At 42.0% G+C, this 16,607-nt stretch overlaps 1 protein-coding gene across 10 annotated transcripts in view; it reads right to left on the bottom strand.

Annotated features, from left to right (window-relative positions):
- The window catches only part of PHACTR1 (phosphatase and actin regulator 1), a 540,649-nt gene extending 530,125 nt beyond the window's left edge, over positions 1–10,524 (bottom strand). The window contains exons 1-3 of one of the 10 annotated variants that reach the window (XM_067752006.1): positions 10,150–10,524; positions 9,510–9,556; positions 8,229–8,380 (exon numbers count right to left, since the gene is read on the bottom strand). In XM_067752006.1, the coding sequence (XP_067608107.1) occupies positions 8,229–8,331 (103 nt within the window). In that variant the 5' untranslated portion in view covers positions 8,332–8,380; positions 9,510–9,556; positions 10,150–10,524. Of the gene's footprint in view, positions 1–8,228; positions 8,381–8,613; positions 9,044–9,303; positions 9,479–9,509; positions 9,557–10,149 lie in introns of those variants that run through there. The other 9 variants (XM_067752013.1, XM_067752010.1, XM_067752012.1 and 6 more) reach the window with 9 other exon arrangements.
- Between the last annotated feature and the right edge of the window lie 6,083 nt (positions 10,525–16,607).

Below are 16,607 nucleotides of genomic sequence, written 5' to 3'. Positions count from 1 at the left end.
TGGAGAGCCTGAATGTGAGCAATTAAGGGTCGAAAATGGAGTGTGTGGGAAGTTAGGAGGATAAGGCTTGGTAGTTAGCTTGTCATCCATGACTGAAGTACAGTGGGCTGCTTCCTGGCTAGAGTTATAGAAAGAAAAAGCAACCAAAAAAAAAAAAACCCAAAGCAAGTATTTGTTGCAGGTGATGACTTGAGCACCATAAACACAAGGCTGGAAACTATATAAGAAAAGCGTCATCTGAAGCACATCTCAGAGACAAGGGTCCGAAAAATAGTACGACGACATGTAAACTACTTGGTTAGGACATCACAGTGAGGGGATGTGGCCAGTTTTGCTGTGCTGGGCCTAGCAGGACTCTGAAGGGCAGATCAGTGAATGGAAAAGATGACAATCCAACTGGCAACTGTGCCCCAAATGAGGATACAGTTGCTTTACGATCACTGTTTTCGCCTCAATCCTTAAGGAGCAAATTAGATATGAGGTCCTGATACCTAAGGTCCAGATATGAGTCACATGTAAGACCATGACATTAAAGTTTTGGGGGGACAGGCCAGGAGAAGGAAGACAACTTGGCTCCCACTCGGCAAGACTCCTAGAAACACTGTGGCCAGGCTTTCAACGAGTGGTTCTCAAGGTGTGTGCCTCCTGTATGGGGCTTAGGTGGGTATCTACGGTCACCTTTCATTGAGTCTGGTCGGAAGCAGGAGTGGGAATGGTAGCTGGTTTGAGGATTAATCAACCCCAAAGTATAAGGAATAGACTAGGCAGTAAAGGTCTAAAGAAGGAAGGGGAAAGGAATCTTAACCAAGGTACAGCTCAGAGCTAGTTTCCAGAAGATGTTCAGAGCAACTTTTGAATTGATCTCAATTAAGTTCATCAGAGTTACGTTGAAGAGTTCCCCTCTTCCAGAATTCTACTTTTAGGCAGAGTAAGAACTCAGCCTCACAGACTGTTGTACACTAAAAAGTCCTTCTAAGAAGGGTACTATTCAGGAACCCTTGGAAATCTATTTTAAAAGGTTAATTCTCTTCAATAGTACACCAACTCCCTCCTGCTGCATTTTTTTTCTTCTGCTTTTTTTTTCTGGTTTATAGAAGATATATCAGAGTTGATGACTTTCTTCCATTTCCTGCATCTCCATGTATTTGAAAATTATTTTTATCTGTCCCTCCCTTCAGCCTTAAGCAGAGTCTCTATTTCCAACTAAAGATTTTAATTCTTTAAAGGTCGTAGGAAGTTCTATTTTCTCAATCATGAATTGTCAGAAGTCCTTTCCCCGAATCCCAAGTTTCTCTTCATAATGCAGATTTAAGCATTTTCATTCCTTCAGTTCAACAGAGACCTTTAATACTTCTACTGTGTACTTCAATACTTCTACTGTGTACCGAGGATGGTACTAGGCACCCAGAAAATGGTATTTAAGGAGATCACCATGATCTAGGTAGGCAACAGGCACCTAATAACAAAACAATAGCATCAGTAGCTAATCAATAATAACAATGTACTAAACACTGCATAGGCAGACTTGCTTTCATGCTCAAAATCCCCTATGAATTTGGAGCCAGTGTTACATGCATTTTGATTAGGACCCTGAGGCTTAGAGAAGTGAAGCCATGTACGTGAGCTCACGCATCTACTAAGTGGTGGAAGCAAAATAATACAGCATGCTAGTGGCTAGAATGTAGGCTGAACAGATTATGGGAGAGAGTCCTGGAAAAGTCAGGCAAGATTTCACAGAGGAGGTGACATTGGGGCTGGGTCTTAAACACAGGAAACAAAATAGCATGAACTGGGGAACTCCCTGGCGGTCCGGCGGTTAGGATTCCGCGCTTTCACTGCCGAGGGCGTGGGTTCAATCCCTGCTTGGGGAACTAAGATCCCACAAACAAACAAGCAAACAAAAAAAGCAAAAAAAAAAAAAAAATAGCACAAACACATTCTGTGCAGATGACTACTGTCAACGATTTGCAAATAACTGAGTGCAACCAAATGTCTTTGTCTCCGGGGGCCGTGTGAAGAAGTCCCAGAGGTTTAGAGTTTAAGTTTAGAGTACATTTAACTCAAAGCTAAAGATTGAAAAACCAGCTGTTCTGACGGATCTCCCAGGGTGGAGGAAAGGTAGAGCCGGAAGGTGGTTGAGGGGAGGGGCAGGGAGGAAATGGTTGAGAGGGGATTGTAGATGAATTTCTATTTCCAAATACAACTTGGAGAGACTCTTAGCTGCTCACTGTGGCATTCATCAGTGGTCAAAACCGGCATTTCCCTTTGTTGAACAAGACAATGTAGACGACAGAAAAGATGCATTATGACGAAGTAACAATGACTACAGCACCTGGTTCCAACGCCCAGAGTTATTTAAAATGACAAAGAGGGGAAATTGTGGGCAGGAGTCATAAATTTGATTGTCTAGTAACGTTAGTCAAATGGCTGCCTTTTAATGTGTTTTCCCCTTTACATATAATTTATTTTATTTATTTATTTTTTAACATCTTTATTGGAGTATAATTGCTTTACAATGGTGCGTTAGTTTCTGCTTCATAACAAAGTGAATCAGCTATACATATACATATGTTCCCATATCTCTTCCCTCTTGCGTCTCCCTCCCTCCCACCTTCCCTATCCCACCCCTCTAGGTGGTCACAAAGCACAGAGCTGATCTCCCTGTGCTATGCGGCTGCTTCCCGCTAGCTATCTGTTTTACATTTGGTAGTGTATATATGTCCATGCCACTCTCTCACTTTGTCCCAGCTTACCCTTCCCCCGCCCTGTGTCCTCAAGTCCATTCTCTACGTCTGCGTCTTTATTCCTGTCCTGCCCCTAGGTTCTTCAGAACCATTTTTTTCTTTAGATTCCATATGTATGTGTTAGCATACGGTATTTGCTTTTCTCTTTCTGACTTACTTCACTGTGTATGATAGTCTCTAGGTCCATCCACCTTATTATTTGTAATAACTCAATTTCATTTTTTTATGGCTGAGTAATATTCCACTGTGTATATGTGCCACATCTTCTCTATCCATTCATCTGTCAGTGGACACTTAGGTTGCTTCCATGTCCTGGCTATTGTAAATAGTGCTGCAATGAACATTGTGGTACAGGACTCTTTTTGAATTATGGTTGCCTCAGGGTATATGCCCAGTAGTGGGATCCCCTTGCATATAACTTAAAACACCCAAAGACATTGATGGTCTTGGAGAAAAGAAATCTAAAGCAGTAGAATGGGCACTCGTTGGTAAGAAGAGATCTAATTCTAGTCTCCACCTTCTCACTAGAAGCTGTGTGATTTGGGCATGTGGCTGAACCACTCTGAGCTTCACCATCTCCGGAAGTGTGATTTGGTCACAAATGTTACCCTTACTACGTGGGGGGCTGTTGGAGTCAGATACACTTGAATTCAAACCCTGGCTATGCTACTATCTAAATGTGGAGTCCTTTCTAATCTTTGAAATGAGCATTATAATTCCTGTTTCCCCAGGTTCCTTGAGGACTAACAGATACAGTGAATACACAGAAGGCAGCACCTGATACAGAGTCCAGTCCTTTTTTTAAAAAAAAACAGTCCATTTGCACCTTTCCAATGGTTTGGACTTATTTAAAGGGAAAGACCTAGGTAAAGAAACTCAGGCAAGAATAGCTGCGTGATGTGCTAAAATGTCCTTTACCATAAAACGGGAGGTCAGTAGTTCATAGCCCTGGTTGCACATTTGAATCACCGGGGACAATTTAAAAGATTCCCAAGTATGGGACTTAACTGCCAGTGAGTCTGACTTAATTGCTTTTGCCCTGGGACTCCAGCCTCGAGGGCATAAAGGCTCACCAGGTGTTTCTAATGTGCACTAGATTCAATCATTGCTTCTCAAGCTTTGCCATAAAGTACCCGGCAATCTTGTTAAACGTAGATTCTAATTCTCTAGGTCTGGGGTGTCTGCGTTCTGCATTTTTAACAAGCTCCCAGATGAAGCTGATGCTGCTAGTCCGGAATCAAACTGAGTAATTAGTGTTCCATAACAATTCTCAGCCTTCAGTGTCCAGCAGGATAACCCAGCGGCTTGTGGCAAATGTAGCCCTGGGACCTGGGTCTGGCCCTCGCAAATTCTGTTTTACTTGGTTTAGGGAGGGGCAAGAAAAGTCATGGAACTATAGTGTCCATTTCAACCTGAAAATCCTATGATGCCAATTTTGTGATTTTATAATATGATTTCTCTCCCAGTTTAACGGCTCTGTAAAAAAAAATTACAGCGTCTGTAGTTGAGCGTGTGGAATATCATTGTCAGAAACATGAAAGATGGGTGAACTCAAGGTATGTGATGTCAAGACATGGTTGATCTTTATATCACGTGCACCTTCAACCTCCAAAATTCTCCCTTTGAGTTCATGGCGACTTTTCACGGACTCTCCGTGTGAGCAGGGCTTATTGTTGACGAAGCACTCCCAGATGAACTGGGAGAGCACCCTTCACTGACAGGAGATGAACAGAATGACCCTGGACTTTTTTCTGCTCTTCGCAACACATCATGCTTTCTAAGCAGAATCCCCAGAGAATTGGGCTCACCTTCCTTACCTCCAAGGAAAAATGGAGATGGGAGAAAATAACAAGCTGTTTTATTCAGCAGAGCAGAGGACTGACTTGAAAATCTCTGGGAATTTCAGCAGAATCTGTCCCAGGATAGATATTAGATCATTGTCCTTCTTTTTCTTTTTCTTATCCTCCTGGATTCCTCTTGCTTTTACTAGCTCAAAACATCCTCTACCTAGCGACAGGCTTTTTGCCACTTTCCAAGAATAATTGAAAAACAACCATGATGGGGTCAGAAACATTGTTAATTCTGATACTGTTGCTTTGGATAACCATTTTGCATTAATTAATATAGAAGGGGCTGGATCCCCAAAAGTATATGAATTTGTAAATCAACTGATGCAAGGATAGTAATGTGGAAAATGAAAGTCTTATTTTCTTCCTTTCCCCTTTAAAAGTATTTACACCTGTCCTTGATCAGTCTATAGAAATGTCTGCATTCCCTCGAGAATGGACATCTCAAGAATGCAATAACCACACACCAGTTTAGCCAAGGGAATCAATCCTAGGACATCCACATTCCAGGTACTTAATACTGTATTTCCATTTGGGCCTTTTTCATAGAAGAGGGTATCCAGTGGAGGCTCCTTGACCTCAGTAATATCTCTTTGAACCTGGGCTGGGCTGGCCAAGTAGAAAGCTGCCATGTGCTATGATTTAACAGCAGCACAAGGCCCTAATTGCCTCACATGCCCTTCTCAAGAGCCAGCCGCCATGCTGCCCTCCTTCCACTGGTTCTTGGGATCTTGCCAGTGGTGAGATACGGGCTTTAGTCACCTACATGCACATTTGGTTCAGAAAGGGAGGGGTGTAAGCCATGGTCCTCGGCCCTCTGCCCATTCACTGGGAGCCCTTTATCAGGCCGAGGGGCTTGTTATCTAGGAAAGACTATGGCGTCGGTGCTGAGCGGAAGGGAGCTGCTGTGAAGGAGGTGGAATAACGCAGTGACAAGCCTCCCATCATAGTGGCAGCAAAACTCCAGCAAGGAGACCCTGGGGGTGATTGGTCCTAGGTGGTGGGGTTCTGGGGAAGGTGTTGGTGGGAGAGGGGCTTTCAGTTTTCAAGTGATGTGTAGGACTAGGTAGATGGTAGAAGTTGGTCTTGGTTCTCCCTATTTTTCAGTTTTGCCCCGAGTTAGCTTTTGATGTGACAATAAAACAATCACTGTTTTTTTCAAATTAATTTCTTAAAATTAATTTTAAAATTAATTTTTAATTTTTAAAAATTTAGTTTTTAAATTTTAGTTTTAAAATTAATTTTTCTTTTTTTTTTTGGCTAAAAATAGGAGGTTCACTCCTATCAGGTAACATTCTTGTTTGCAAGGCAGTGAAATCTCCAACAGAGGAGAGATGGCCTTTTGCAAAGGTGTTTATTTCATTGATTTGCTTATGTATGGCATCTCCCATGTGGCAGTTTAAAGCACTTTCAATTCTTACCTCGTTATTGCTCTTAACAACTTATGAATTGGGCACTATTATTGTTTCCATTTTTCAGAGGAGGAAATTAAAAATTCAAAGGTTAATTTTCCCAGGTTGACGGTGGCAGGCCCAGGGTTTGAACCTAGGCAGTAAGGATTTGGTTGTAACCACTGTACTATCCTGCCTCTGAGGCTGGGGACATCCCATTCTGGGGTGGAAGGAGAGAAATCAGACAGGATGGACTGGTTCTTAAATGCTGGTCCCCAGAAGAGTGTGAGAGCTGGGGAATTGTCATTGGAGCTCTTGCTTAAAAGGCAAACCTCTAAGACTTATACCTGGATTTCTGATTCAGGAGGCCTGGGGGTTGTTTAGGAAACCCTCACTCTCACTACAGATCCAAGATTCCCTGATTGCAACATCATTCTGATTACCCTAAAATGAACGAGCCACAGTCAGTAGCTTATGCTGCCACCTCCCATGCATTTTCCAGTCCTTCCAGCTCTGGTGTCTAAACCATAGTCACTGATGGCGACAATTCTGTCCACTCCACCCCAAACTCCATCTGGCGGCAACCACCAGACTGCCTTGCGTCCTCTGAGTCTCCCACACCCTGACTGTTTGCCTTCCATAAATGCCTGGAGCCCACAGTCCTCTTAAAGGCTTAAACTGTGTCTACTGCAAGGCAAAATGGGCATCTTTATTATCTATAATTCACTGCCACTCCCCTTCTCTGCTCTGCCAACAGAGACACGGCTCGGGTGTCTGACCCCAGCACCAGATGTTATTCTCCTGTTCAAATGGAAATGGACAGATGCAGCAATGTTTAAACTCAGAGCCAGAGATGGGATTGAGCCCTGCCTCGGCCCCCTTCTCCTTCTGGCCTCCGTTCTCCATCTGTTCCCAGCACCTTCTGACTTGCAGACCCAGAAGGGGCTGGAAGTTCTGACCAGTCTCTCACCCTTCTTCTACCTCAGTAACATTTTCATGTCCCTTTAAGTGGCTGAAAGGAGCAACGCTGACTACACACACCCACAGGAATGAGGAGAATTAGCTATTGTCTCACTTTTGCTAATGGAGGCTCTGCTGATGAGCATACTGACCCCAGCCAATCAACCAGATGATTACCAGCCCCTCTTGACTTGAAGAAGACGGGATCCTGCCCAGGAAAATGGAAGCAGAGAAGGAGGCTTGCAAGCCCTTGAGTTTGCCATGAGAAATTGGCTTAAGAGCTAGGGAAAAACCACTTCAGACAAGACAACTGGGGAAGCCGAGGCAGAATATCATAAGCGCCCTCTGTGAAGCACCCCTGTGTGAAGTACCCATTACCACATAACAGTGAAAGGTGCCAGGATTACCAAAACAGCATTTCCTTTTCTGTCCTGCCTCGTGGCTTTGAAGAATTGAACTACTTCTCTAAGAAAATGAAAGTTGCCTTTCTTCTCAGTGCATTACTTGTACCATTTGGGATATGCCCATCATCAGGTTGCTTTGACTGTATACCCTAAATATTCTATGGAGAAGAGAAAATAGGCTTTAAAAATATCTCCTGCCTGTCAGGAGAGCCCAGTAAATACGCCATCTTCTTCCTGTACTCTAATATGCTGGCAGAACATTCTAAGTGCACCCTGGAACAGAAGAACAAGCCAACTGGAGCCTAACTGACCATCTTGAAATCTGTAATAAAAAGGTACCTATCAGCCACACTTCACAACAGGCGTGTTCCTTAGTGCTTCCCAAGCACACTGTTAATTCCTTGAGGCAGTAATTGATTTCATCTAAACTAGATAAGACAGCTGCAGAAGCTCAAACCTTATCTCAGGAGCCCCTCCTCCGGCTGGATTTCAATCGATAGGTCAGGGTGCCCTAGACCTACTTCTCTAGTGCAGTAGCTGCGCACTCAACCTTTTCCTGTGGCTGGAAGCATCCTCGAAGCCTTTCAAACCTAGACTTTGGTTGCAAGGAGTTGGAATAATTTTCTAACATAGCTTTCCAAGGGTTGTTTGTGTGAAAGCTGGGTAGGTTGCTTTTTAACTACATCAAGAAGTTTAGATGTATTCATTCTGCTGCATGCCTGCCTCGGTTCCAGAAACAGTTCGGTAGAGGTTACCGATTGGGAAATCCCAGTTGCTGAACTTCTGCAGTAGAGCTTACACTGCTACAGTCCACACTGCACTGTTCATATAAAACCAACATGCAAATGAGAGGAGTTTCCTCTCTCTCTCCCATTTAATTACCTTGAGCTCCTTGGCTGTAGAAGAATCTTTGAGCTGACTCAACATCCAAGAGTCTATGCGCAGACTCGACATCCAGAAAATAATCCATTTTGGGATAATCCATCTTCGATGTTCCAGAAACAGTTTTAAGACAAAATAGTCACTTGTATTGCCTATGGAAGAGGAAGAAAATACACAGTATTTTAGACTGTCAAATATGATTTTGGAAGAAGAGATACCCCATTATAATAGCCCATTATTTGACTGACATTCCCCGTTTTAAGTCCATCCCTCAACAGAGCTTTCCTACTGTAGGAGAAAATGCAGCCTTTCACCAACATTTATTAAAAGTAATATATGCTACACAGAAAATACAGATGATCCAGGCTAAAGAGAGATAACATACCGGTCTTTCCTTGCTGTGTATTAACCGGAAAATAAACTTTTAAATTTACATGCTCTCTGTTTTCAAAAGGTCTGTCTGATAAATGACATCATTAAGTATCAGCCATTCTGAGTATGGATCCTCAGTTGATCCAGGGAGTTCTAATTCCCCCGGAGCAGCGAGCATCTCCCGGGAACCAGAGCCTCCACCTCTAGATGCCTTGCGTTTATGACACAGGCTGACATGTTTGCTGTAAAAATGCCTCGCACTCCTTCCTTTTAGCGATTTCCTCTAGCACGTTTTATAAAGTGCTAAGGATCATCACCTGCTTGCCTCTGACAGGCTGCTTTTGAGAAAGAACTCTGGTTTGTAGAGCAACGACAATTATTTCAGAATTGCAATGATCCCCGGGATATTATCGTGCACTAGCTTGTCAGGAAGCTAATGCGCTTCATTAAAAAACATTCAGCCTGTTAGGTTCTTTCTAGCATTTGTAGCCTTTCCCCCATACTTGCACAAATGAAGTATCTCTATTTCTGCAGGATGTTTTTGGAAAGAGTTAACAAGACAAAGTCATTAAAATCAAACTCAGAAGGATAATCCAATTGGTTTTTCTTTCTAACAGTGCTTATTTTAATTTAAGAAACCAAGTCTGGTAGGCGGAAACTTTAAAAAATATCCAAAGCTACCCCAACGGCAAGTCATACTTACTGCAAAAAAGAAAAGAAAAATAAATAAAATCAAGGGTTAACTGCCGGCAGTTAAGAGCAGGAGCAATTTCAGCCACCGTGTCTTTGATCTCACTAAACATTCCCGGTGAAAGTAAACAATTTTGATTGTTTGATTAGATCGGCGATGAATAATGTATACCGTCCGCGGGACTTCCTTTATCAGATAAAATGGCCAGAGCACGTTACCTTAGCAACGGAAGGTGACGCCAGCCTCAGTCTCTTTGTATCCTCCACTGCGAAAGAAGGAAATGACCAGGTTCTCGGGTAAAACTTTGGCAGAAAACCATCACCGTCAAAATCTACATGTCACCATCACGCGGGTCCGATGCCCCATCCCGCCCCCGACCCCTACCCCTACCTCCATCCCCCGGCTGCCGCCGCCCATCTCTTAGGCAGAGTACTGTCATAGTCATTTAAAAAAATGCTTTGGGTTTAATTATTTATATAGCTCCAAGTCCCAGTTTTATTTGCAATTATAACACAATTACACGATTATGCAGTTAATATGGTAGAAAAGTTGTCGGGGCACCAGTTCCTACCCTAACGCAGGCTAAGGGGGGTGGGGAAAGGCTGTTTTAGCTAGCATCAGTTACACATTCCCCTGTTATAATTAATACACGGATCAGTCACCAGCATCTGGGCTGAAAATAACTCTCTCCCCTTGCGTAAATCAGTCCCTGGAAGAAGCTTAGAAAACTGTCTGGAATTTCCTAGGTTTTGAAAGCTGCATTATAACATAAATCTTTTGGGAGATTTCCCCCCCGGTAAAGGAAAGATAACCCAAAAAGATATATATGAAAGAGTCTTGCAGTTAGCAGATACTCACCAGCACTTGTTGGCCCCTTTCAATAGGACCCCGTAGAGCATAAAACGAAGCTGCCTCACGCCGCTGAGCCCACAAGCCCAAATGAACAGCTTCTAATTTTTCCTTCAATCTCAGTTCAAGAGCACCAAGCAGAGGCAAGTGATGGCTTTGCCCATTTTATATTGTGATGAAATACAACCCCTAAGAAGAGATCTGAGGGGAGCTGTTCTTTAGAACACATTAGACTGCTAATTTAAGAAAATTGAAAGGTTCTGTTTTACTGTCTTTTATGTGTTCTCTCTGCTACCCCCTCAATTTAATTTGCATTTAAAATTAGGCTCGTGGCTCCTTGGTTCTCCAAGGTGTGGAGTACTTTCTAATCACAATGGCTGCTTGGGCAGGGTTTGGTGCAATGCCACTTTTATTCTGAGCTGCAAAACAAGGTGGGGAATTATAATTGCGAGCTGTTTTCTGGAGTGAAATACAGAGTGAACATTGGATTTCACCCCCTCCCTCTTCCCTGGCCTTTCGTCCTCTTCCAGCCTCTGATTGCTTGGTCAAATCGCCAGCCTCAATCATGCCAATTTGTCTAAATGAGTTTCACTCTGTCTGAATGTAACAAAGTAAACCTCACAGCAAAAAGAAACTTTGGTTTGATACCTGAGCTTATTCTGGTAGAATAGCCTCCTTACCAAACCTCAGTAAGGACTTTTAGGCATAATACTTTGAGATCCACTCATGAAAGGCATAATGATAGCCAAATACAAGATCTGTAGTAGGTTTTCCATGACCCTCTTGCACCCTTTGTTGACCAAGCAGAATTAGTAATAAGTGTGGTGTGGTGTGTGGCATGTTGTATTGTTAAGAAAAGAGAAGCTGAATTTAAGAAGCCTTGGAAGGAAAACTACCAGACTCCCTTCTCCCATATACACAGCTTTGTGGACTACTCTTGAGACAAACCTGAACATCTCCTTCTGTTTATCTTATGGGCTCTCCCACCCAGTCAGAACAAATCAGACACCAAGCTGGTGCTACAGAGTTAAGCCTGATGAAAGAGGAAGCTGAAACTACCAATCACATGCCCTTGTAGGAAGAGCCAACTTTGGACTCAGAATACTCAGAGCTGTGCCCAGACCCAAGGACTGACTTCTCTAAGGTTACATTTCTGTTCAGCCCCCAGTGGAGACATGCTGAACACTTGACATTTACAAAAGGAGAAAGCTGTCTTCTGGTTCCTTTAGCTTAAGGTGTGGGTGACAGGTTCTGAACTCTCTATTGTGCTTCTACTGAAATTGTAATGACTCAGAGGTGAGAGAGAGAGAGTGCACCATCTACTGTTGGTGAGCCCAGATGAATGTGGGATTGAAAAGGAGATGCTAAATTGGAAATGCGAAAAATAGAGTTGATCCCCAGGGGTTGGGGGATGGCTTTGGAAGTCAGTCATTTCTGGAGAGTTGACCAAGAAAGGGAATTTGAAGTCTTACAAAATGAACATATAATGTGAAAGGGCAATGCTTTAAAGAAAACTTGGAGAGGAAAATTTCAACTTAAAGAAATGTATTTGGGAAGGGGATGATTATTCACTTGCAAAAAGTGACTTTATTTTACTAAGTAATTAACGGCTGAGTTCTTTAACATGATATGACCAGGTTCCGAAATAGATACAAAAGATGATTTTATTCTCTGGGGAGCATAGCTGTAGACCACATATAGCAATATCTGTGTGAGGCATTACTTTTAAAGGTGGGGAAGTATTGTAATGTTCAAAACCCAATGTCAAGATCTGATCAGCTCAGCTCTGTTTTATAACTTTAATCTACTCAAAAGCAGCATTTATAATGGCCCATTGTTCTGAGATATAATAGAACCAGACAGAGAAGAAGGCAAGGTTACAGCAAGTATTCAGAATAACTCTTATGCGTCACTGAACGATTCAGCCCAAAACATCCTTGAGACATCAGCTCTAAAAGTTAACTCACGGCTTCCCTGGTGGTGCAGTGGTTGAGAGTCCGCCTTCCGATGCAGGGGACGCGGGTTCGTGCCCCGGTCCGGGAAGATCCCACATACTGCGGAGCGGCTGGGCCCGTGAGCCATGGCCGCTGAGCCTGCGCGTCCGGAGCCTGTGCGGAACAGCAGGAGAGGCCACAACAGTGAGAGGCCCGCGTACCGCAAAAAAACAAAAAACAAAAACAACCCAAACACGTGGTATATAAATGAAAAATAATAGTAATCCAAAATTTTTTGTCTCCTTACTCACTCAGCCAGTGTTAACATAGCTCAGTGAGCTAGAGATAAACAATCATTTTTAAAAAGCCAGAGTTACGTCTTTTACATCGATGGCATTACAATATGGAAGTTTAGCGCTGTAAGGATGAAATCAATAATCTCGTATTATTTAAAATACATGACTTGGCAGAAATGTTTATACTTTTCTGTCCAGTTTGGTGGTAAGAGAATATGTGTGTGAGCGTTCTATATACAAAAGGAAGAAGCGTTTGATTAATTAAAAAATGAAGGCATATTTCAAGATGGAATCTGGAGATCAGTAAAGATAACAGCTTGTGTTAATTTATCTTTGAGGTGTACTTATTTATACAATTGGATGGCATAAGACCCAGACGATCCGAGAGAGAGGTTCACGTGATTTGCAGTTAGACAATTTGCTCTTTTAATATCATCCAAACAACTTCCATCAGAGTCAGTCTGGGTTTACTCTGTTTGCTAAGAGATAAAGAAGTTTGTGCTATTGACAATTTTACAATTCATATTTTTTTTTGTTTAATTGCTTTACTATATTCCAGAGATCTCTAGAAGACCATGTTTTTATTTGTGTTGGACTACGTGAAGTTCTGCCTTCTACCTGCATGAAATCTTGGGGAAGTTCCTTTTTCCCCAAAAGACTCAACTAACTTTAAAAATATTAGGAGATCTCAAAGTGTGAGGATATTTCGGACCCCTTGGCGGGGAGCGGGGGGTGGTACCTAGACTGAAGATCTTTGGTTAACTGCTAGCTCACTAAACAAGTATAGAAAATAATATATTCATTTATTTTTGCAAATAGTTGACCTGAGAATGATATGCTTCAACAGCAGCCGGTTCTCTCTGCTTGGCAAGTCACTCTCTTATCTCTTGATCCAACACTCGAAAAGAATCTTTCCTTCTCTCCTCAGTAAAGCTTGTCCTTAGATGGTAGGGGAACTGCAGACACTTTATCTGGGGCTTTATTTTTATTGAAATCTCCCTGGGAAAGGAAACATGTTAAACCATCATCAATTACTTTTACTTTAGTATAAATTAATTTCCAATCTTTCCTTGTGAAAAGATTTTGATGATAGTCAGAAAGCTAAAGAAAGCTGGGAGGGTTGGAAAGATGGACTGAGAAAAAAAAAAAAGTCTCACAGGGAGGAGGAACCTAATTTTATTCCATGTAAGCATGTAGTCATGTTTTGAGGGCTTACTTACATATAAGGTACCAAGTATTCAGCTGGCAAATAAGGACGTTAAATCTGTAAACATCTTAGTTTGGACCAGGGCTTGAAACTCCCTTAAAGGACCAGAGACAGACTCTTAAATCCTATTTCAAGAACATTATGTCAAAGGAGTTTCACCTTTGGCCCATCCTCAGCTAGCAGGAAAATTCTTCACAACAAAATCATGCAGGCTTCTGTTCTTGAAACTGCATTTGAGAGATCCACACTAGGAGAGAGGCTGCATTGGCCAAAATGGCAAAGGTCAGAGCCAAGAGCAGCGAAGCCTTTGGTTCCACTTGCTGCCCACTTCTAAAAATATCCTTTCCCCTCTTTTAATACTTTGTAGAAAGGTCAATTCACAGAGTGAAGAACAAAAGTTCAAAATCTCATCTTGCCCTCTGCCAACTGGATTCTAGTAAGCCCATCTTGCTTATAATGTGGAAATTTCTTGGCTTGTCAGAAAGAATACTCATGAATTATATCTCTATCTCAGTGTTTATCTACTGATCTGGATACAGGGAAATGAAGAAATGTTGAGTAGGGAAATGAGGAATTCTCGAGCAACTCTCTACTTACCATAACTCTCAAAACCCTAAATATGAAGACATGAAAATGGCCAACTAATGTTGGAGAAATGTGTTGACAGTAGCAACTCTTTTTTTTTTTCTTTCTTTAAGCACCACTTCGAGGGTACGTAAGAGTGAAATTTGACTTCATTCCCTCTGGCGAGAAAATCACATTGCCCTCAATTCTTGATGTGTGTGTATGTGTGTAATTTGGTTCAACTTTCCCAGAGGAAGCTGAAAAAATTAATCACAAGTTCAACTGTGTTTTCCTAGTCCTCCTAAAAATCCAGATGGCAACCTGAAAAGTAACTAAAAACATGTTGAAGAAAGAAAGAATAATGATTTCTATGTGCCATGAGTCTTACAGACCTTACACAGAAGATATGACCCCTGAACTTCCAGAACACATTAGGAAAAGAGGTTTGGCTATACCAGTGGGAGCCCACAGAGAGTGAATTGTATCAAAAGAGTAAAAGTCAATTTTAGGTCGTTGTGAGGTCATTTTTACAATCCCACATTACTATGCACAGTGAGGATGGATGATAGACAAATTCGATAGATAAATATTGAGGTAGATGTAGAGATTAGAAAGAGATAGAGATGGAGACAAGGATAGAGGTAGAGATTCATAGAAGAAAATGATCAAGATGAATTTAGGCATAGTAGTGACTTTGAACTACCTTTTTTGTGTTCCCAAATGCCGAGGTCAAAAACCAAAGCAGTGTAAGTCAAAGGAACTTTGGGAACTGTTTCATTCCTTTTAGGTTTTGAATACACTAACAAATTCTATAGCAAGGGTTTATGTGCTTAAATAGTGATACTAAATGTTTTCCTTATGCATATTGTGCAAGGGTATTTGAGGCATATCTTTGCATAACAAATATTATTATTCACGATACAGTCTCTGGTTTAATTTCAGAGTTAAATGTCTTTAGGATATATCACCTGAAGGTACCGAGGAGCATCATATACTAGGTACCAAGTTTCCAAATCAGCATTCTCTGCTCCTAGTGGATTGAAGATAACAGAAAACACCCCCTCCCTGATGCTCGTAAAATGGGGGTGATGGTAGGTGAGCACTTGCTTCTGAAACAAAGAGAACCTTATTGGTATTCATTGAGTTTTAATTTCTCACAAGCATTATTAGTATATGGGGAAAAATGTAATATTCAGCCTCACAGCACTCACTGCTGTATAATAAACACCAAAGAAATGTTATCCAGGAGACAATGTAGTAAAAAAGCTAAAAGTACGAGCTTGGGACTCCCGGTTCTGCAGCTTCTTAGCTGAGCAAGCTAACCTCTTTAGGCCTCAGTTTCCAGCTCTGTAGTACAGGAATAAAAATAAGAATCAAAAGGGATCATCTACGTAGACAACACAGCACTTGACACACAGGAAGTATTGAGGTTAGGTATTATTTTGAAATATTTTTAACAGCTTACAAATGCAAGGAGTTGCAGGGGGTGAGACAACCCCACCGCAGCTGCATCTGTCCCACATATCAGTCAAAATATTACCTCCATCATTTTCACTGCAAATAAGCTCTTGGTCCTCTGAAGTCCCATGGTATTTGGTCTATATTTCTAACTTGTGTTACAGTTAATCATGTATACATGAGGATTAAAGGAATTATTAGGTGTAACACATCTAGAATTGTTCCTGGCTCATAGTAAGTACTCCAAGAGTGTAAGTTATTATAATTATTTTCCCTCACAGAGAGCTGGTGGCCCTTAGTGAGCTCTTTAATGTGTGTGCTTTTTCTGGACAGTCATGCAAAGTAAGGAGCATTGAGGACCCATGTCAAGATAGCTCCACCAAAAGGGCCTTTGTTGTTCTTTTTACCACTCTGCTTTCCTGAGAGAAGTTTGCAACAGGGAATTACAAACTAGAGCAGAATTTTGTCCACTATTTTTCATAAGCTCATCTTCTCTTTCCTCAGCCGAGTTAAGTGTAGATGCCGGGCACAGAGTAGGAACTTTATCCACTGAGTACTGAGAGAGTCAACAAATGTTTCTGTTCTTCCAGGCCTGTGTCACAGATATTGTCTAATCCAAGCGTTCAGTCACTATGTGTTTATTTATAAGTATTTTTAAATATATTTTAATTTAATTTAATTTATTTATTTCTGGCTGCGTTGGGTCTTTGTTGCTGCACGCGGGCTTTCTCTAGTTGCGGCGAGCGGGGGCTACTCTTCGTTGCGGTGCACGGGCTTCTCATTGCGGTGGCTTCTCTTGGTGCGGAGCACGAGCTCTAGAGCGCAGGCTCAGTAGTTGTGGCGCACAGGCTTAGTTGCTCCGCGGCATGTGGTATCTTCCCCGACCGGGGCTCAAACCCATGTCCCCTGCATTGACAGGTGGATTCTTAACCACTGCACCACCAGGGAAGCCCAGTTTATAACTCTTTATTGGCACATAATTGTTTATCATTCATTACATGCCAGACA

Source organism: Pseudorca crassidens, chromosome 10, assembly GCF_039906515.1.
Source record: "Pseudorca crassidens isolate mPseCra1 chromosome 10, mPseCra1.hap1, whole genome shotgun sequence".
NCBI classification, from domain to species: domain Eukaryota; kingdom Metazoa; phylum Chordata; class Mammalia; order Artiodactyla; family Delphinidae; genus Pseudorca; species Pseudorca crassidens.
The sequence above is the reverse complement of the archived record's forward strand: the minus strand, read 5'-3'. Positions and strand labels throughout refer to the sequence as shown.